This window comes from Chanodichthys erythropterus, chromosome 2 (assembly GCF_024489055.1).
Source record: "Chanodichthys erythropterus isolate Z2021 chromosome 2, ASM2448905v1, whole genome shotgun sequence".
NCBI lineage: Eukaryota > Metazoa > Chordata > Actinopteri > Cypriniformes > Xenocyprididae > Chanodichthys > Chanodichthys erythropterus.
The window spans coordinates 10,558,204-10,580,168 of NC_090222.1; the positions used below are offsets into that span (position 1 = coordinate 10,558,204).

At 36.5% G+C, this 21,965-nt stretch overlaps 2 protein-coding genes and 1 pseudogene across 2 annotated transcripts in view; 1 reads left to right on the top strand and 2 right to left on the bottom strand.

Annotated features, from left to right (window-relative positions):
* adcy2a (adenylate cyclase 2a) overlaps positions 1-21,965 on the top strand; it is a 144,340-nt gene that overhangs the window by 45,879 nt on the left and 76,496 nt on the right. The gene's annotated exons all lie outside the window — the stretch shown is intronic.
* On the bottom strand, positions 15,402-16,267 carry LOC137024120 (P2Y purinoceptor 3-like; annotated as a pseudogene).
* On the bottom strand, positions 19,004-19,795 carry LOC137024128 (lysophosphatidic acid receptor 4-like). The gene has a single exon (XM_067391301.1). The coding sequence runs from the start codon at positions 19,793-19,795 to the stop codon at positions 19,004-19,006; it is 792 nt and encodes a 263-aa protein (XP_067247402.1).

The window sequence follows — 21,965 nt, forward strand, 5'->3', positions numbered from 1 at the left end:
CACTGTGCCCCCTTACCTCTTCCCCATCCAAGCATTTGCATTATTTAGGCATTATTTTATTTCTCACACTTTAGATTAGAGTCCAATTCTCACTATTAACTAACTACAACTTTTGCTCTTGTCATTAATTACTCACCCTCATGTCGTCCCTAACCCGTATGACCTTCATTGATCTTCGGAACACAAATTTAAGATATTTTTGATGAAATCCGAGAGCTGTCTGACTTCTCTATAGACAGCAATTTTACTACCACTGTCAAGGTCCAGAAAGGTACTAAAGACATTGTTAAAATAGTCCACGTGACTATTATGACTTTATTCAATAATCTCTTTTCTTCCATGTCAGTCTCCTATGCAGTTGATGTAGTAAACACTGTGCAGCGCTTCCATGCTCTACGTCAGAACGCCGATGTAACAAGGTTAGTAGATGTGGGAAGAAGGAGGCAGGAACCGGCGAACATTCAAACAAAATTTAATCCCAAAATAAACAAAGAACAAAACGAAAGTAATGCACAAACACACAAACACACAAATCCACACAAACATAATAAAACATAAAATAAAGTCCAGGCCTGGTCCTCTCTCGTCCTTCACGGTAGTCGCTCCTCCTTTTATGCTCCCGGAGCTCCTCCGTGAGGGACTCAAGACCGGTGCGCCTCCCAGGTGAAGCTCATTAACACTCGCGCCACCGGCCTCGCGCCGTTCCCTCACGGCTCTCGCCCGCCCTGGTCGCCACAGCCGACTCATTAAGGTTTTGAATATTAAAAATATATATAATATTTTCCTCATATTTTGATCATTTGATCAAACTTAGAGGTCATAAAAAGGGTCAAAAACAAATGTACAAGGTTTGAAGTCTTATCTGGTTTGTAACAGGAAATGTTGCCCACATTTTAAAACAGAGCAGGCACGATCTTGCATCTCTAAATATTACCCACCAATATGATGCAGAGCTGGACTGGGCCTTCTCTATTTGTACAAAACACCATTTTCATTTTATGTTTAAATCAAATGGATCCCTTATCCTGAGCCCACAAAGACCTCTCTGTCTCCCTGAAGTGGGAAAGGGGCTTATCTGCTGAGGCCAGGCCAGCACCCCTGCAGAAAGGAGGGTTCAGGGAAGGCTCTCTACTTACAAATGGCTACAGCCAACCAGAGCAAAGTTGAAATCAGGACACAGACATGTGTGGACATCAGCCAACACTGAGCATTCAATTAAGTCTATTTCTTAATTTCAATTGTTTATCTAAGCTATCTAAGCTAATAATTTTTGCTGAGTATTTCTTCTGTTGGACAGTTCAGCTCACATATTTCCTTTAGGGAAGTGTAGTTAACAACATTCATTAGTGAATAATAGGGCTGCAAGATTTATCGCACAATATGAAAAATAACATTGAACTTAAATTTGATTATTGCTCCAAATGCTAATCCATCTGAAAGCACTTGAGTTTGAGTCACTTATAACGTACATTTGAAAAAGCAACATGCGTCAAACATCTTTCCAGACATGTGAAGCATTTATTAATATCTTGTCCAACAAAAGACAACATTTAATAACGTTTTTACTCCAAACTCACGTAACGGAAGTTGAGCATCCTTCTGTGAGATGATGTGGCTTCTTACACAGAATAAGGCAGTTGTGTGTTTATTAGTCATGTTTAATCAATCAGAGCATTTCAATCTTCTGTTTATTCAGCTACAGCGATATGACGTGTGTTTTCTGGCAAGAGTGCCATCTGACTTTCAGATGGAGAAGCATTTAATACTGATCACAGAAACGTACAGCTCTGACAAGCTGCGCATAAAATAATCACAGTCTTTGCCAAATTGTGTGTTTTAATCACAATAAATCATGCAGCTCTAACCAGAGTAAAGCAAAGTTAGTAGACTCCTTTATTCAAAGCGACCTACATCTAATACACTTCATCAGTACAAATGGGAAATGACCTTGGCATTTGTTAATGCCATGCTCTAAAGCTTCAGGATCTATTGCTAATGATGGAGTGGAATTATCTTTTTTATCATAGTGACTGTATTGTGTATCACAGTTAGAGGTGTGGAATATAATAGTTTTTGAGATGCATCTTCATGACCTGACCGAATCTGCATGAATGATGCATAAAAATAAAAGAATCAACTTTTTTTTTTTTTTTTTTTTTTTAAGTCATATTCTGTATGCTGAACTGTTTTATTGTAAATTATTAGTTATTGTCTAATGTTTGCAGATAGGAGACATGGCAGAGGGAGAGAATCAGCCGGTGCTTAAAAATGCTCCTAACTTCTTAAAAGTGGATTTGGGCACATTTGTACAGTCTACACATACATACAGTAGATAAGGTGAAACATGCATGAATGAGAAAACAAACTGCAGGACTAAAACAAAACGAATGCAGCAATAATCATTTGCAAAAACTGGATCCAATGAAGTGACATTCTCCTACCAGCTGGAAAATAAATACAAAAGCTGTAAGAGAAAGAGTTTGTAAGTGTGTATTATTTATAAAAGAATTGGAGGACGAGATGCATTGAGAATCATTTATAATCAAAAGTTAATCACTGAATCTTAATTGGTTAAATTGTGAACATTCACACCTCTAATCACAGTTGTTATTTTTATTTATTTTGCTGAAAATTCAACACAAAAATTACTTATACAATAATAACAATGTGGTCATATGTACTTTAATAATTCAGTGAATTAAGGAATTAAATATTTAAGTACATATCACTTGATTATTTTCTCTTTGTGTTATGTTGGGTGGATGCCAACCAAAAGATCTATAAATATCAAGAATACCCAGATTACAGACCTCTCATTAGCCAGCTGTACATACGCATAAATCTGCGTTATTCAGAGAAACCTCACAGCTGAAGCTATAAGGCAGCTTTTCTTACTCTTTCACTATATATGATGATAATATATTTAAGATTAAATTAAATCGTATTATTTATTAATTTTAAAGTATAATATAACATAATATAGTATAGTATGGTATAGTAGAGTATAGTATAATATAGCATAATAAAATAATAATTGTGTTAAGATAAAGTATAACTTCTTAAGGCTGCACAGAGAAAGGGCTTTTTGCATACATGTGGTTTCAGTTGTTCCTACAATTTTTCATATATTAAGAATTAATTTTAGTACAAACATTTTTTGGTGAATCATGATTTGCTCATGAAAATGCTCGTACGCAGATTTCACTTAGTGAATGAGACCACTTGTCTTTTGGCAGACAGCTTTGATCTGGGTGGTATGAATGTTTTTACCAGCTGAAAAACAGATATTCAGACAGGATGTCTGTAATTTGTTTTATGGACCTGCTGCTAGTTATTATGATGAGATAATACAAGACACCGTCGAAAATGGCTGTCCAGAAATGGATCAAAAGTGCGACCATTTAAGTGGTCATATGTACTGGCACAGTTCCCAGGATACTCAGTTTTATGGCTGTATTACTGTTCAGAATAAAGGTTACTCTATCTGTGCCTTCTTTTTTCAATCCCCATTTGCCCTGCAACATAATTGAGTTACCAGTGTTAGATTTCAGGGCTCTAAAGTAGCCCACAGACCAAAACAAATTACATCTAAATTTTAAATGATTACTGCAGCTCATTACCAAACCTAATGGAAACTACTGGTTAAGAAAATTGCGTACTGGGCATAAAACAAGACGTTGTGGCATTATAAATATGTGCTGCTTACTCAATGTAAATCTACATAAAAAAGGAGGTTGTCTATTGATGACAATAATCAGAAACATGTGCCCATCCAAGTTGATTGCAACTTCCAAAAGTTGCAGTTGCAGAAATCACCCGTTCACATCTAAATTTGGTCAGTCCCGTCGAGTCTACCTTCTGCAGATTGTGTTTTAAAGGCATAATTTACTCCAACATTATTTACCTACTTTGATGTCACTTGAAATTATGAAATTCTGTCTCATCAAAAGAAAAAAATAACACATAAAAAACTTTAACAATAAAGTAAAATAAATAAATCTTGTTTGTTATACGTCATACTCAAGGTACATATAATTTCATATCAGTTTCTCTGATCCGTTGCACCCAAGATTTTGCATATGTAGTGCTTTGCATTCCACTGTAAAGATGCCAAAAAAACACCATTTAGCACTTTTACTGCATCATAACCCATTGCTTTCAGTGTGAAACCTTTGCCATCAATATATGTTATATGTTTGGGTATGCTTTTCAATTTGAATAGCTGCAAATTTTTTTGTTACATTACACTATTATATTGTTTTTTTTTTTTTTTTTTGTTTTTTAGCACCTAACCTGACCCCAGCTCTAGATCTTAACAGTAAAAATAGTCACAATCATTTATTCAATAAACTTCAAAAATTACAAATGTTTCAAGGCCAATATAACAATATGCAAATCCTTCACAAATTAAAAAAAATTGCCACCATGTTATGCCCGCTTTAATGTGAAATGCCATTGGCTCTTGTGTGTCTTAAAACCTGTTATGATATGCTAAAGTTGAGATTTATCTTTTGAATTATGTGGCTGCGTTTACTCTGACACACAAGGCATTGATACTGTTGATATCAGGAACAGTGTATTGATATCAGGAACAGTGTATTGATGCAGTAGGTTCCCATTGAAAACAGAGGGTTACCAGCTATTTTGGCAAACATACACTATAGGGTGCTTTCTGCTTCTGTATAGTGACATGCATTTCTCTTGGACATGCACAATAACAAATGGCTTGAGAGCGAGAACGGATTGTTTGAAAATGTGAGAGCTTGCAAAAAAAACAAGAACAGTCTGACCCACAATATAATTCTAATTGCAGCGTCCACAGCTGCCATCAGTACACCCAAACTGAATGCTAACTAGCTGAGTGGGAAACACACAGATGAGCCAAAAATCTTTTGCCTACCTGCCTAATATGCTGTTGGTCCTCCGTGTGCTACCAAAACAGCACCAACCCGCTGAGGCATGGACTCTGCAAGAACCCGAAGGGTGTCCTATAGTATCTGGCACCAAGACGTTAGCAGCAGATCCTTGAAGTGCAGAGTGTGATGTTGTGACACATTCCTCCCATAACCATCATGAAATGGTTCAAAATTTAAAATTTTGTGTAACTTGTGCCATAGTAGGCCTTTTGAGCCAATAGTTTTTCCTTTTTCTCTCGCTTTCTGTGGATCACCTGCAGAATATTTCTCCAGTGGAATTTGCAAATTTAATTTGTACAGCTGGTATATTTTAGTGCCAAAGTACAGCAGTCTGCTCGATCCTGGAGATCCGTCTGCTGAACTTTAGCTCAAAGAAAGTGCAGTTTGAGAATAAACCTTCAGAAAAGTGTTTTGTTGCCGAGGCAACAGACTGTAGTCCTGTTGTGGAACTGAACTCATGCACTGCACAAGCACAACTGTATACTGCTTGTATCTAGTCATTTTGTCTATGTCTGAATCAGTGCAGGACAAGGCAAGACATTTCTGTAGGTCTGTTTTACAAACTTTGGGTTCTAATGGCAGCTACTTCAGCAGTGGTACCATTGGGTTTACTTCATTTGAGACAGTGGTGGGTCAGCAGTCAGAGAATTTGGACTGTTAGCATCTCACTATGTAATAAGGGTTACACACAGATGCTTTTGGGTCCTGTTGATTCAACCCAAGTTTTTCACTCATTGTGTTTTGCGTCTGTCACTTGAAGACAATGGCTCTGTTTACATGCACCCAAATAATCCATTTGTAATAGGGTTGATGGCTCAATTGGATTGAAAAACATTCATGTAAACACCCTAATCGATCTGATTGAGCTCGATCCAAATGAAATTTTGATCGGATTGGAAGTGGTGGTTTATTCCTTTTCTAATCTGATCCAACAGCAAAAAATGACCATGTAAACGCTTGAATCCGACTACTTTCTTAATTGTATTCAGAAGTCTCCGGGGCACATGCGCAGTGCAATGTTGACACATTATGTAGTGCGCACGTTCATGTTCACGTTCACGTCTTTAGTTGTAAAATCGTTGCTGATTTATGAATGCCAACAGAGCAAAAATAATGATGAGCTCTGTTGGTGTCACGGTCATGGTTGTCTCCGCAAGTGTGATTGATATGACGTCACACGCAGAGCATGTTCGCAAAATTTTTAATCGGAATGTACATAAAACACATATAAATGGATATTTGAATCAGATTACAATGTTTAGAGTACATGTAAACTGATCTGCAATCGGATTCAGTTTATTCAGATTGATGAAAGTTGGTGCATGTAAACATAGCCAATGATGACAGACGCCTCATTAGTAGGACACAGTTTTAACAGGTTGTTAACCCAGTTTTGTGGGTTAACTTGGCATTCAAACTCACTATACTAGAAGTGTTGCTCCTTCTCAGGCGTTATATAATGGTGCATCTTTGGAAGACATTTGTGTGTTGTCAGATCTGTCAGATTTTATAATCTGGACATAGACTTGGCTTCCCAGATTTTATCTGTTTGAACAGGTGTCAGGTTTATATTCTTCTATTAGTGTGTGCATATTTTCATGGGCTGATAAACTGTCACTTTGCTGTCACTTTGTAGTATGTTATAGTGTTAGTGTTTCTATAGCAGCAGCTACTAATGCAGCATAGAGTGAATCCATGAAAGGGAATGTCTTGATTACTTATGCTACCCTGGTTTCCTGAGTAGGGAATGAGACGCTGCATAGCTCTGCCATACTCTTTTGTTACTGCTGTGATTCCTTTGTAGAAAAATATGAGAAGTTATATATGACAGCTTCATAAACTTTTCCTATTCAAAAAAAAGAAAAAAAAACTTTCTTTATTTGAAGAATTTGTTTTGTGACACGTTGGTAGATTTGTCATGTGCATTTAGTCCTGTAAAGTGAGTGTAGATATTGAACTACATGAAATATAGGTATGATTTTCTTATTTGATATATTACGCCCACATAAGCTTTTCCTCTCAATGTTTAGGAAAAGTTGTTACAGTTTCCTTTCAATATTTCACTTGTACTGCATCTGCTAGATGCGGTGGGGAAAACTCCTTTTCTCCGATTACTGAAGCCTTATTAAATCACTTCAGTGAAACTGCACGAAGACTGGTTTGTGTGTATGTAATAAAACAAACCAACGACTGCACTGTGGAGCTGCGCGAGCCTATGACGAAGCAGCCCGCCGAAATGTGTGGGGCATCTGGCTATATAAACGGGCGCTTTGCATAGGATCTGATTCATTCTCCTTCAGCGATGATGCTCACTTCTCTTTGCTGGAACTTCAAGAATTGAAGCCGACTCGCCGTTCTCAAGCAATGGATCAAGCTGAAATTCTCTTCCCATTCTCGCCAGATTGATCGCCGCTCTCCCTGCAAGCTGATCATCGCGCCAAGTTTAGGCTAGTTTAACAGAGCATATTTCTGAGCAAATTTACCTGAGGCATTTTTTCAAATGTCGCGCCGCTCATGGTGCTCCTGCAGGGCACCCCTGCATGCTGATGACGGGCACAGTGAGTGCGTTTCATGTCTGGGGAAATCCCACACATAAACTGCACTCACTGAGATGAACTGCTCTCAATGCGAGCATGAGTCTCACCTCTCTGCGCTCGTGGATCACTTTGTTTTCAGAAAGTGGCTCCGCCCCTCAACCAGGAGCCTGTGAGGAAAAAACAGTGCACCTCTGCCCACCCACCACCATCGGGTGGAAGTCGAAAGTCGCCCACCCTTCTAAGCCGTGTAGGATGACCTCGGCTCTCGCCAGATGTGCATACACCTCTGCCGCTCAGGCAGCCTCTGCTCTTCACTTCATGGCCGTGTTGCAGGTCTTCCAGGCCAAGCTCCTCCGCTCCATGGACGAGTCTGGAACTTACCGCTTTCAGAGAGCTGTGCAACGCGACTGACTTGGCCCTGTGCGCCACGAAAGCCATGGTCCAGGCTATCGGCAGGTCAGTGGCCAGTTTAGTGGTGCTGGAGCTGTCTATTTTGGGACAATGCAACAAGTTCCACTATAGACATGTGGGATGTGATGGGCGGACACCTGGAATGCTACGACCCAATGACATCACCACAGCAAGAAAGGCAGGGATTAGTAATCCCCTCCCCAGTGGGAAGGAATAAAGGCTTTCCCAAGTGAACAAATACTTCTGAGTTCTGAGTTTCTGACCTGTCGAGGGAAGAACAACAGCACGACCAAGGTTATACTCTTGCGAGTAAATCTTTCACCGCACAGACCTTCGAGCAGCCCAACTGCTTTAGCAGAGGACATTGGCTCCTGACCTGCATAACTCAAGTACCTCCATCCTACAGAAGATCCTGCGGACCGACCACCATTTGACCTACAGTTCTCTCGATTACACAAAGACCTCCAGGAACTGTTGGAAAGCAATCCAGTCTCTCCCCCTGCAAACGGAAGGATACCAGTGGAAGACTTTTCCTATCGCCGGACTGATTACCCGACCAAATGAAACATAAATATAAGCTAACCAAACCTTTTCTCAAAGGCCTTGGCATTAGGTTGTTGCTATATGAGATTGCTATTTGTGTAGAGACTGTTTATCTAGGGTCAGCGTATACAAATCGATACATCAGACACGTTATTTGTATTCGTAGTAAATGCTTATTTACTATTCCAGAAAGACCACAATTGACTCCCTCATAGACTGCTAATTACCAATTAATTGCTTCGTCCAATCCATTGCTCATGTACTTGGCATTCAGTTTGTTAAAGTCCATTTGTGTAGTAGTTTGTAGTTTCTGCTTGATTATTGATTCAATTTTCTTAGTCATTTTCCTTAGTAGTATTTAGTGAGTGTGATATTTTACTCTTGTATATCTTTTTGTTAATAAATTCATTTTTATTGCAAACTGTATCATTCTTGTGTTCAGTCAACAATCTTCCATGATTGTTCTTTATTGTCAAGGTGAGAGTCCTTGGCTGGTGCCCCGAAATATAGGACTCATTATTTATATTAATCATCATACAAAATATTAATATTAATATTTAAGACTATAAATAACTACATTTGTGGTGCCCTCGTGTGTGGCTAGTCCAAAATCACTACAGTGATAACTATGGTTCAGTTAGCCCATGTTGATAGATGCTACAGGCCAGTGGTGGCTAACATCGGCCCTGGAGAGCCACAGTCATGCAGAGTTTTGCTCCAGTCCTAATCAAACATACCTGAACAAGCTAATCAAGGTCTTAAGGGTTATTATAAAGCTACAGGCAGGTGACTTTTATTAGGTTTGGAGCAAAAAGTCTGCAGGACTGTAGCCCTCCAGGACCAACATTGGCCACCCCTGCTATAGGCTAATATTTATTTGGACAAAAAACATTTAGAAGTAGTGTTTAGTCATGAAATGTGTGACAAAATAATATATTTTAAATAATCAACATACAAATATATAAGTAAATTATAGATGTTTTGAAAGTCTTTTCCCTGTGTTCTACCTTTCATGTCACAGCTCAGGATATGCACCAGCCAAGAAACTGTCATTGGTATAACTCTCTTGTCTCTCCATGTATTGACATCTCTTTGGTGACAGTTCTAATTACTGATATATAATTAAGATCAGTCATTCTAACACACTAAAAACAGAATATATTACCTATACATATTCCTTAGTGTAGTGGTACAGTTAATAATTTATCACACAGGTACTTATTTAATGACCTACAGTAGAGAAAAAGTTATTGTTTACTTCAAACACAAGATGGAGGTAGTGCGAAACGTGTCCTGGTAAATGTTAAACAGTTCAGAACCTCTGTAAGATGAAAACATTATTATTATTATTATTATTATTATTTTATTATTATATGAGGCATGTTAGCATATAATTTTATAATATTGTTTAACTGCACTGTAATAGTAATTTACGTTCTCTTTACAGGAAAATGAAAAATATGGGAACGCTCAGAGCTTGTGATAGCATCTTGAATTATAGTACACGTTCCCCTAAAAACAAAGAAAAAAAAGAAAAATCTGATTAGATATACTCATTTGAAGAAGCATTAAATATCCTTCCCACTTTAAAAATCCTAGAAGAGAGGTCCATTTCACAAAAAGAAAAAAAAAATAAGAAGATGAAAGTCAGTATAATCACTCAGTCAGTATAATATACTCTTTTACTCAGTCAGTATAATCAAACATTTTGTATAAAGAAAAAATATTGTTCCTAGAAGGATGGTTTTTCCAACATTCATAAGTGACCACTAGTGATGTTTATAATCAATTTTCTTCTCCATTAATCTGTGAACTTTCTGTTAATTAAAATTCAGCAGCTTATCAAATATTGATATACTTGATATATTCTCACTATTCAGCTACTGCTTTGCAATATACATCAATGCCACATCAGATGTTAATGATGTGTGATAAGCAAAATAATTACGATGAATGATGAAGTAAAAAGTATCAGGGGAATTACTTGACCTGGAATACCAATAAGACAAAAAAAAAAAAAGTAGACAAATACATGCTAATCAGGCATGTTAAAAACTTTTGGTAACACTTTACAATAAGGTTGTATTTGGTAACATCAGGTAATGCATTAATTAACATTAAATAACAATGAACAAACCACTCTGCCTCGCTGCTCAGAGTGGTTTGCATCTGTAACTCAGTATAGCTTTGTTTTGAATCTCTTACTTTTATTCATTGTTGCTTATATTATTATTACCTTATATATAATATTGCCTACCACATTAATCTGACGTCGCTAGCTTGTAATCTTTGAATCTAAATCAATGTTACAACGCGTTTGCATCTCGCTAGCTTGTTAATAGCTAGTGTCATCAGTCTCTCGTGCACTCCTTTTTCAAACGCGTTCATCAAACAGCTGTGGTGACTCGGAGTCATGTCATCCTCTCCTAGCATTGTTACCTGTTCCATTTGTCACATGTTCAGCATAGCTCTCTGTCAGCTACGAGGGATTTACATGTCATAAATAATAAGAAATAGTCAGACTGACAGAGAGAATCTCAGAATTGGAGACACGCATCCAAACTTTAATCGAGGGTAGTAAGAATGCAAGGGCTTCAGATACTGTTTTGGATGCGACTAGCTTAGTGAACTCTGTACGTTGTTCTGTTCCGGCTGTAGAGTCCGCGCAGCAGGGCACTTGAGCGATTCTATTACACGGAACGTGAAAATAGAAACACCAGCCACCATAGTCACATGTTTGCCGACATCAAAGCAAATTTAAAAGTGTTGGCTAATGCTAATTGTAAATACTCTAAAATTATTATTCAAGTCGGCACTAATGATGTTCGACTTCGCCAGTCAGAGATCACTAAAATTAACATTACAGAGGTGTGTGAACTTGCAAGTACAATGTCAGGAGAAGTAATTTGCTTTGGTCCCTGTTCCTGTTCGTCGGAGTGATGAGATAGTTAGCAGATTATCATCACTCAATGGCTGGCTGTCTAAGTGGTGTCCACAAAATAATATAGGTTTCATAGACAATTGGAAAAGTTTTTGGGGCAGACCTGACCTGTTGAAAAGAGATGGTATTCATCCCTCTTGGGATGGTGCTGCTCTTCTCTCTAGTAATATGGCACATAGTCTTGGAACTGAAACATGACAAACTGGGGCCCAAGTCAGGAAGCAGACAGACTGGCTAAACCGACCGTCTGCTAGCTGCCTCACGTTACAGGAGTCCGATAATTCCCAACACATAGAAACTCTTACACCCAGATATTATCACATAGAGACTGTGTCTGTACCCCAAATTAGTAAAAACAAAAAAAAACTTCCAAACCCATTTAATGGTTAAAATTTAATTGATGTTCAACAAATAAAAAATAGAGATAATAATGATAAACAAATGATAAAACTTGGGTTGTTAAATATTAGATCCCTTTCTTCAAAATCACTTATTGTAAATGATATTATCACGGACAATAATCTAGATGTGCTGTGTTTGACGGAAACTTGGCTAAAACTTTAAATGAGTGTAGGCATTAAAACTTTGGCTAAAACTTTAAATGAGTCTAGGCACTTGGCATTACTTTAAATGAGTCTAGCCCTCAAGGTTATGATTATCAACGCAATCCCCGTCAGAAAGGCAAAGGGGGTGGTGTTGCTGTCCATGCATATCCATGTAGATAATAAAAATAAACTCATTGGGATTGGCATTTGCAGACATTCTAAACTCTATTGGTGTTAGACGTGTCAGGTCCCACTCATTGTCGTAATCATACTTTATATCTAATATTGTCACATGGAATCGATATTGATGCTGTTGAAATTCTGCGGCAGAGTGACGACATCTCAGATCATTATCTAGTCTCGTGTATACTACATTTAGTCAAGGCAGCTAAACTGCCAACTGCCCTGCCATAAATACGGTAGAACCATCACTTCTACCACTAAAGATCGCTTTGTAAATAAAAATTTTGTGGACAGAGAGAATGATTGAGTACAGAAAGGCCTTAAAAACTGCTAGAGCAGCCTATTTTTCAAAACTTTAAGAAGAAAATAAACACAACCCTAGGTATTTATTTGATACAGTGGCTAAATTAACAAGAAATAAAGCTTCAGCTTCTGATGTTTCCAAAGAGCACAGCAGTAATGACTTTATGAACTTCTTTACTTGCAAGATTTATAATATTAGAGAAAAAATTATAACCATGCAATCGTCTACTACAGTATCGCGTCATACAGTGCATTGTCGTGTCCCTGAGGAAAAATTCAATTCATTTACTGCTTTAGGAGAGGAAGGATTGTCTAAACTTGTTAAATCATCAAAATCAACATGTATGTTAGACCCTATACCGACTAAGCTATTGAAAGAGATGCTTCCAGAGGCCATAGATCCTCTTCTTAATATTGTCAATTCATCTTTATCGCTAGGACCGTCCATGCCAGCGTGATGAATACGATCAACTGGATGGAACTGAAATAAATACTTGATGTTGCGATCCTCTCGGACTAATGATAGCATCCTGAGTCATAACAAAGCACTGTTCGCCAGAGGAGAACTGCCCCCCCGACTAAGCCTGGTTTCTCCCAAGGTTTTTTTCTCCATTTTAACACCTACTTGCCACTTGTTTGGCACCTGATGTCACCTGTTGGAGTTTGGCTTCCTTGCCACTGTTGCCTTTGGCTTGCTTAGTTGGGGACACTTGACATTTGACTTGACATTTGATATTCAACAGTCCTTTGATCTGCTTGCATTGACACTATTCTTTAAGAGCTGCTTTGCAGCCAAAATAATGTAGCAGTTATCAATGTATATAATATATAAATATATAAATAAAGGTGACTTGACTTGACTTGAACACCACCTGTATTGTAATGTGTATGTATAGTCTGTTTTGGTTTCATTTTCACTGTATTCTGTTCCTGTTTTGCCTGAGATTCTAGTTAGTGTCCCCGGCTGTTAATTAGATTCCACATACCTGTTTTCTGTTCACCTTGATTACGTTCCCCATGTATAAGCACTGAGTTTCATTCTGTTCCTTTGTCTGGCATCGTCTGAGTTTTACGTGGTGGTTTATTATTCCTAGTGTTCTCCTACTACATGCTCCCTGTGTGGATTCATTATTAAATACTGTCTTTTGTAACTCATTGTGTGCTCACTCATACAGCCACAGTTTGTGACATGTATACAGTTAATCTTTGTTTTAATTTCCCAAAATATAAGCTTTATAAAATGTACAAAATGAACACATTTGAACAAAAAGTGGCAAAACAATCTTGAAATAAATGCAATAATTTACACAGTGAACTTGGTAATTATTCATGTAATATGGTCTTGTGTTTAAGCACTAGACACCTGACCTGTTATGCGTTTCCCATACAAAGATGTAACTTGCTGATTAACTATAGTATGATGCATTGTTGGAGAAATAGTTGTGACCGTTTCCCTTAACTGTAGTAATAAGGTCACACCTCTATCGTTTGAACCAGGGCAGCGTTTCCTAAAAGCATTGTAAGCTTAAGTTGATCGTAGCTCCATTGCCACCAATGGAGCTACGATCAACTTAGGCATACAGTGCTTTTGGGAAACTCTACCCAGGTTGGTTCAACAATATAGGACTGTCATTAATGATGTCACGCAAGTGCTAGAGTAATAACTTCAGCTTACTAATCGATTCAAGATCAGAAACAGAAAGCCATTCATTTTTTTTAATCATGTTTACATGCAGTATGTAACTAGCATATTCCCATAGCTCATAGCATAATGTGGGGCATTCAGTCAGCAGCTTTCTCTACTGTAATTCTATCCACAAATTTGCAATGCTGTTTGGAGCTGGTTTTAGGAAATGACAAATCATTCAACCTAGATTTTAGTAATCACAGAACTTGAATGGTTGTTTTACATAATGTACGGCACCATTAAGCTAAATGTGGGGGTGGGGGGATGGTGGGGGTTACAGCTGTCCCCTTTCAAATCGAGCACTGGCTATGACTACATTTTTTTGCTGATTTGAGCATCCAGCCTGATACAACAGACATTAGCTCAATGTTTTGCTCAATTTGTTTGTTTGACCAATGGCAGATGTAGTGTTCATGAGACCTGTTTGAAAAACAGTGGTTTTAATTGGGCAGTTTGATGCTAGTGGCAAAGGCAAAAAAGTACACACTTCAACTTTCATGAAGTTTTATTGCTTTAAGGAGAAAATATACATGTAGTCATCATAAAAAAATATTTCACTGGTTTTGAAAGCTTTTAGAATCTAGCAAGATTAATGCTCTTCCCAACATTTATTTGTCTTAAAACCACATAATTTTACAAATAATTTGCAGTTTGATGGCATTCATCATTGGATTGGACTTTGGATTTTGTTCAGCTTACAGCCAAATGAAATGTCAAGATCGTCGTATCACAAAATTACAATTCAATTACAATTCTTTATCGATTAACTTGATGTTAGTGAAGGTGGGATAGGCGGAATCACGCTGAATGACACACAACAGAAGCGTTCTGTCGCTCGCTTGATCAGTTCTCCTTGCACCTGAATAGTCAAATACACGCACACACAGATGTCAAAATGCCAATTGTGTGGAGTATCTCGTGTGAATACAGTCGGTTATGGCTTAAGAGGACGTAAACAGGTGGGTAATAACTTGATATGTGTCAGTATATTACGTGCATGCATTCAGCAACCCAATTAAATACCTGTCTGTCATTAATGTTAATCAAAAAAACAAAAGATGTTAAATGTATACATGTTAAATAAACCTACTGCATCAGATGTTTTTTTTTAAATTTACTATTGTTTTTGTAATTTGCTTTGTTCTTTTATATAGGCTAACAAAAATAACTTCTCATATTAGCCTATGCTCATATAAGTAATAAAATAATTAATCTAGTTGTCAACACATCAAATACATGAATAATTTATGCACCAATCAACAGAAGAATAAATAATAATAATAATAAAAAAAAAAAAAAAAAACACCAGCCCAAAAAACAGTTTCCCTTTTTTCCCTATTTCATAATTCTTCTTATGTTGAGCTGGCCTGTGCTCTCCATATAGAACTGGCATAATGACACAGCCTGACCGTGTAAAACACACTGCAACGAAAAATAAAATACAGTACTGGGTTTCATAACTCAGGTGATAATTGTTTCCCAGTGAAAAGACCATTGATTGTGGCAAGTAAACAATAAACGTCATGACAAAACTGTTAATGATTGTACGCAGGGCTCTCTTCTTCTGTGGATGTACATTACTTTTTCCAGAAGGATTGGTTTTCCTCAGAGCTTGAAAAACGATGACATCACAGAAACCAATGACAGGCAGGGAAATTAACAAAGGTGTACACCCTAAAACAGTGAAATAGATCCAGGAACTGGAGGCTGCGAGTGATCTAAAACCAATTATATAAACAACCAGATTATAACAGAGATTATCTTCCAAATCAAGGCACTTCTCTTGTTGGTCATGTAGATGATGGGATGAACCACAGCAAAATAATAATCTCCACAGACACAAGCCATGAAAAGAGGTCTGCCAGATACGGTTAGTGAATACATGAAGTTACAAAACCATTCAAATTGTATGTTGTGCCAGACCATGTAATTAAAGACACTAAATGGGAGGATGCTTAGGTAAGAAAGATCAATAAAGGTCAGATTAAACACAAAGAAGTCATTAGAGAGGTTTTGTCGGTGTCTTTGACAAAGTTCCTGAAGTACCATTGGACAATGGCTGGGAAACCAAGGAGTAAGCAAACAACAGAGAAACCTGACCAGAACAGAGGACCAATAGGCTGTTCAGTGCAAAAATAGTCCTTGGTGACATTTGAAATATCTGATGAATTCTGAATGGATGATAATATCTCTGCCAGCATTTTTAGCATACAAATGTCTTGTTTATTTCCCGAGCTGAATGGAGAACATCCCAGTGAGACTTATTGTGTTATTGTAAAAGTTTTAATAACCATTACTGTGTCCAATACCTTTTAAAACTGCACTGCACTGAGATTTAATCTACAATGCTGTTTTAGTTAGCATGAATTTGTAGATTAAAGGCTACTAAATTGTCTGATCTTAACTCATTTGTGTCATCATATTTCAACATTTTATATGTAAAGAAATTACATTTTTGTCTTGCCTCAAAGAAGCCAACTTGTAATTGAGAGACCATGAAAAGCAACAAGCTTTGGTTGTGAGGAATATGTGTCACAGGTGTGTACATTATTCAAATCCCTTCTAAAGTTTTGAATATGTAGTTGCTAAATCAAAAAAAAAACAAAACAAAAAAAAAAACTGTCAACTGTACTACATACAAGTAATTATACTATTCCAGCCAATCAATCAATCAATCAATCAATCAATCAATCAATCAATCAATCAATCAATCAATCAATCAATCAATCAATCAATCAATCAATCAATCAATCAATCAATCAATCAATCAATCAATCAATCAATCAATCAATCTACAAGTTCATAATTAATATCATTAATGCATAATGTATAATTAATTCTAAAGTGAAGGTAATGGTAACCCACTAGTAATTACGTAAGTGTCACTACATCATTCAGAAGAAATGATTATTTGGATCAGTATTCTAAAGCGAAAAACATGATAACTCCCTAGTAATTACTGGAGTCATTGCAAGCTTTCAATGTTTTTGTAAGGTTTTGGATAGTAATTCCTTCCGATGGATTTGGTAACACTTGAGTCATTTCTAGTGGGTTTCCATGATCTTCAATTTAGAATACTGATATAAATAATTAGTAATTCCTTTAGAAGGATGTAGTAACACTTGAGTCATTACTATCCAAAACTTTACAAAACCCTCAAAAGCTTACAATGACTTCAGTCAATATTAGGGAGTTATCATGTTTCTCACTTTAGAATACTGATGCAAATAATTAGAAATTCCTTCTGAAGGGTTTGGTAATATTTGAGTCATTACTAATGGGTTACCATGATCTTCACTTTAGAATTAATTGTATTTTTGCATTAGTCACATTAAGTATGAACCTGTATATAGTAGTTCTTAGTAGTCCTCTGGGAGGTATATATATAAAAGAAAAAAAAAGTATTTCTTGATTAGCTAATAGTGAACTACCTCATTCAACTGAACACTATTAATTACTAATTCATTAATCAGAGTTTCATGTTAGTTAATAGTAGTAAGAATGTTAATAGTGTGTTACTCATTTGTTCCTAGTTATTCATTAATGACAGAACAGTAGTCTAAAGTGTTACCAGAATATCTTCTCTTACACAAAAAAAAAACAAGAAAAAAACAAACAAACAAACAAAAAACAACGGTAATGTAACGAAGGGGGGCTCATGGTAAGATCCATTTGCAGCTTTATTGAAGTTAGAGTGGTCGTACAGGCAGGGTCAGACAGGAGCAAACAGGAATCACAAGGAACAGGCAGAATCGTGGTCAAAATACAGGCAATGGTCAAAGGCAGGCAGATATCAATCACAGAACAGGATAACAAGGCAAGGGTCAAAGACAGGAAGACAGGAACAGACAGGAAAACAGGATAATGCTTGGAATTGACACACATGGTAATCAAGACTTCGCGATTGGATGGTGTGAATGAGAGTCCTTTTATAGTCCAGGTAACAAGCTGCAGCTGGGTGTGGTGATTAGTGAGGAGTGTGTACATGGCTTTATGTGGCGACAGGTGATTGGTGTGGAGTGAACATTTGACTGGCAGGGAGGATTGTGGGAAGTGTAGTCCGGGAACTGACAGGAGCAGACTGTGATCATGACAGGTAACACTTTGTTTTACCTTATATAACCCAGTATTTTCTTACATAACTATTCTTCAAGTTAAGTTTTTTTTTTATTTATGTATTTATTTTTTTTATTGAACTTCAAGTTCAAGTATATTTTCCAAGTACTTTGTGTATTAAGTATACTAATATCAGTATATTTTAATGTGTACTATGTGTACTAAACTTTGCATTGTTATGGCTTTTCATGTTATTGCTCCCTTAAGATGAATCACTTGTTGTATTCCTCATTTGTAAGTCACTTGAAAGTGTCTGCTATATAAGTACATTTAAATGTAAATGCACTGTGGTGAACTTCCAACATGTTGCTAAGTAAACAAGACATAAATATCATGACTCTGCTCAAATTTAATTTGAATTCTCCTAGCAGGTAAAATGGAGAAACCTTTTTTTGTACCATAACATTTTGTATTTTTATTTAGGTCTACCCAGAAATAAATATTATCTTTTTTTTTCCCTTTTCAGTTGATCTTATTGTGGTTAATAAGACACTATACTGTGTTTTTTTCTACTGTAGCATAAATTAGGATAATGGTTTATGATAAATGAAGTTGTTGCAAACACTTTATTTAGATGTATATATGTCACAAAATCGGTATTGTATTTGTACAGTATAAGAGTCAACACATAACATATATTATAATTTGTAATGTACACAATTCCAATGTATAACAACAAATGTCTATCTTCAAGTAATTTGGCTATTAACCCCCAAATGACGATTTGTACATTCATTATTTTCCGACAAATTCAGTAATGACTATGACTATAATTGTAAGACCATAAAGATAGACTAGGAAAATCTATTTCCATTCCATTTTCATCTCCTCATTTTTATTTTTGCTACAATATGTTGTATGTTGAGCTGACCTATGCTCTCCAGATACAGAAATGGCATAATGACACCTCCAGAGACAGTGGAACATATTGCAATAAAGATTAAAATGCAGTAGTACATATCAAAACGTATTGGTAAATTGTGTCCAAATGAAAAGATAAGTACTGGTGGCAAGTAAGCAGTGAAAGTCAAGATAAAACTGTTAATGATGGTACGCAGGGCTCTCTTCTTTTGTGGATGTATATTACTTTTCCCAGAAGGATCGGGTTTTCTCAAAGCTTGTAAAACTGATACATCACAAAAACCAATCACAGGTAGGGAAATAAAAAGAGGTGTAGATGTAAAAGTAGTGGTAAAAATCCAAGGATATATGACCAAAAGGAGTCCAAAACAAATGATAAACAGCCAGATTGTCACTGCAATTACCTTCCTGATAATGGCAGTTCTCCTGCTGTTGATGTAGATGATGGGATGAACCACAGCAAAATAATAATCTCCACAAACACAAGCCATGAAAAGAGGTCTCCCACATATGGGTAGTGAATATGTGAAATTATTAAAGAATTCAAATTCTGAGTTGTGCAACAGCATGTAGTTATAGACACTGAAAGGCAAGCAAATTAGGAAAACAAGATCAATGATCGTCAGATTAAACACAAAGAAGTCATTAGTAGAAATGTTTTGTCGATGTCTTTGACAAAGTTTCCGAAGTACAACGACACTGGCGAAGATTCCCAGAAGAACACAAAATGCAGAGAGTCCTGACCACAACATGGGAACTGTAAGGTGGTCACCGCAAAGCGTAAAATAGTTCCTGGTTCCATTTGAGAAATCTAAAACATAGTGATGTAAAGATAACATCTCTAAATGCATTTTAACATAGGAATCACACGATCTGCATGAAGAAAGAAAGAACTCAGTGAGACATTTGAAGTTAGACTGATCTGCTGAGGACGATTAAATCTACTATACAGTATTTAATTTATTTATCTTACCTCAGTGATGTCTATAATAACTAAGAGATGCGACGAGAGGCAACAAGTCTCAGTCATGAACAAGGGCTGAGAGGTCTTACTTGTACACATGTATCCCTTGACTGTGAAGTTTTAAATATGGTGCAATATAACACCAGAAAAACAAACACTGCTCTGTCATCACTGAAACAAAAGTACACAGCACTGGAGGAGAAAAGGTCTAACACATCAATGTTATCTAATGACAGTTCACAATGCCTGTATTTCTATCTATCTATCTATCTATCTATCTATCTATCTATCTATCTATCTATCTATCTATCTATCTATCTATCTATCTATCTATCTATCTATCTATCTATCTATCTATCTATCTATCTATCTATCTATCTATCTATCTATCTATCTATCTATCTATCTATCTATCTATCTATCTATCTATCTATCTATCTATCTAATCTACACTGTAAACCCTAATGCTCAAAATGCTTAATTCGTTTGAGTAGGACAAACTTAAATTAAACAAAGCATGCTGGGAATTAGAAATCTGCTGCAACTAAAACAGTTTAGTTTACTTGAAATATGTCAGTGCTGTGAACTCAAAAGTAAAAGAAAGTTTTAAATACTCATAACTGTTAATTTAACTGAACTAATTTCAAGTAAACTAAACTGTTTTAGTTGCAGCAGATTTCTAATTCCCAGCATGCTTTGCATCAGACTGTCTAAATGTTGAAATAAAGTGTTATTTTGTGTGTTTTTGCATAAGATTAACATAGGGAGACATAAGTTAGTGTTTAATGTTGTGTTATGTTGGGATTGACAGGGGGTTCTGTTATGTTAGTTTTGTAGGGTTACCATTCTGGTGAAGAGTAGACCGTGTGGTTAGGTTGAGGATGGGCTGCAAAACTTTTAAGACCACATATACTGTATGTTGTTTGATTATATACATGCAAGTATATATTGACAGTCTCTTTGATAATTATAATAGCATGTGTTTTTTGCTAACTAACATTTAACCAAGATTTGAATGTGATGTTTATGTAAATTAACTATATGTACTTGAGTAGGGCGAGGCTGAGAACTGTGGGAGCGAAGGAATGCCAGTGATGTGATTGTTAATGAGAGACACCTGTGCACCACACTAGCATTGCTCCACTTCCATGGCTCTCGGCCCCGCCCCACTTGTCACAAAAAAATTAAGTTCTACTAACTTAAAAAAAAAATAAGTAAGTTAACTTAAATGTTTTGAGGTAATAAGTTTCCTCAAATGTTTTGAGTATTCTGAACTTATTGAGTTTTACAGTGTATCTATCTATCTATCTATCTATCTATCTATCTATCTATCTATCTATCTATCTATCTATCTATCTATCTATCTATCTATCTATCCATCTATCCATCCATCCATCCATCCATCCATCCATCCATCCATCCATCCATCCATCCATCCATCCATCCATCCATCCATCCATCCATCCATCCATCCATCCATCCATCCATCCATCCATCCAATTGACAGTTCAAGAAGGAAACTTTTTATTCTGCAAACCATAGTTTTATTTCCCTAAAATGAAGGGGAGAAATACAATAGTGTGACCTACAGGTTATTTAATCTGTTTATATATTTACAGTTTTTAACATTTAAATAAATTTTAAGGGGTTGTGAAACACTAAAACACTTTTTAGATATGTTACTAGATATGTATGAGTTACACATATAAGACAAGAAGACAGTCATGTCATGGATTATTTTTATTTTTGAGTTTGGAAAACTATTATTATTATTATTATTATTATATTATGGACTGTTTTCTTCCGGGTTTAAAATCAATATTGGGGTGAGCATAACATGGTTGTATAGTATATGCTGTGGCCCTTGAGACTTGAGGAAACCTGCTTTAGTGCAACAGATGAAAGGTGACGCATTGTAACGTGTAGTGCTGGCTGCTTATAGGGGCTTTCGCACTGAA

What these genes read in the sequence shown, in the direction of transcription:
- LOC137024128 (XM_067391301.1), bottom strand. Translation starts at nt 19,795, where the DNA reads ATGTTGTGGTCAGGACTCTCTGCATTTTGTGTTCTTCTGGGAATCTTC.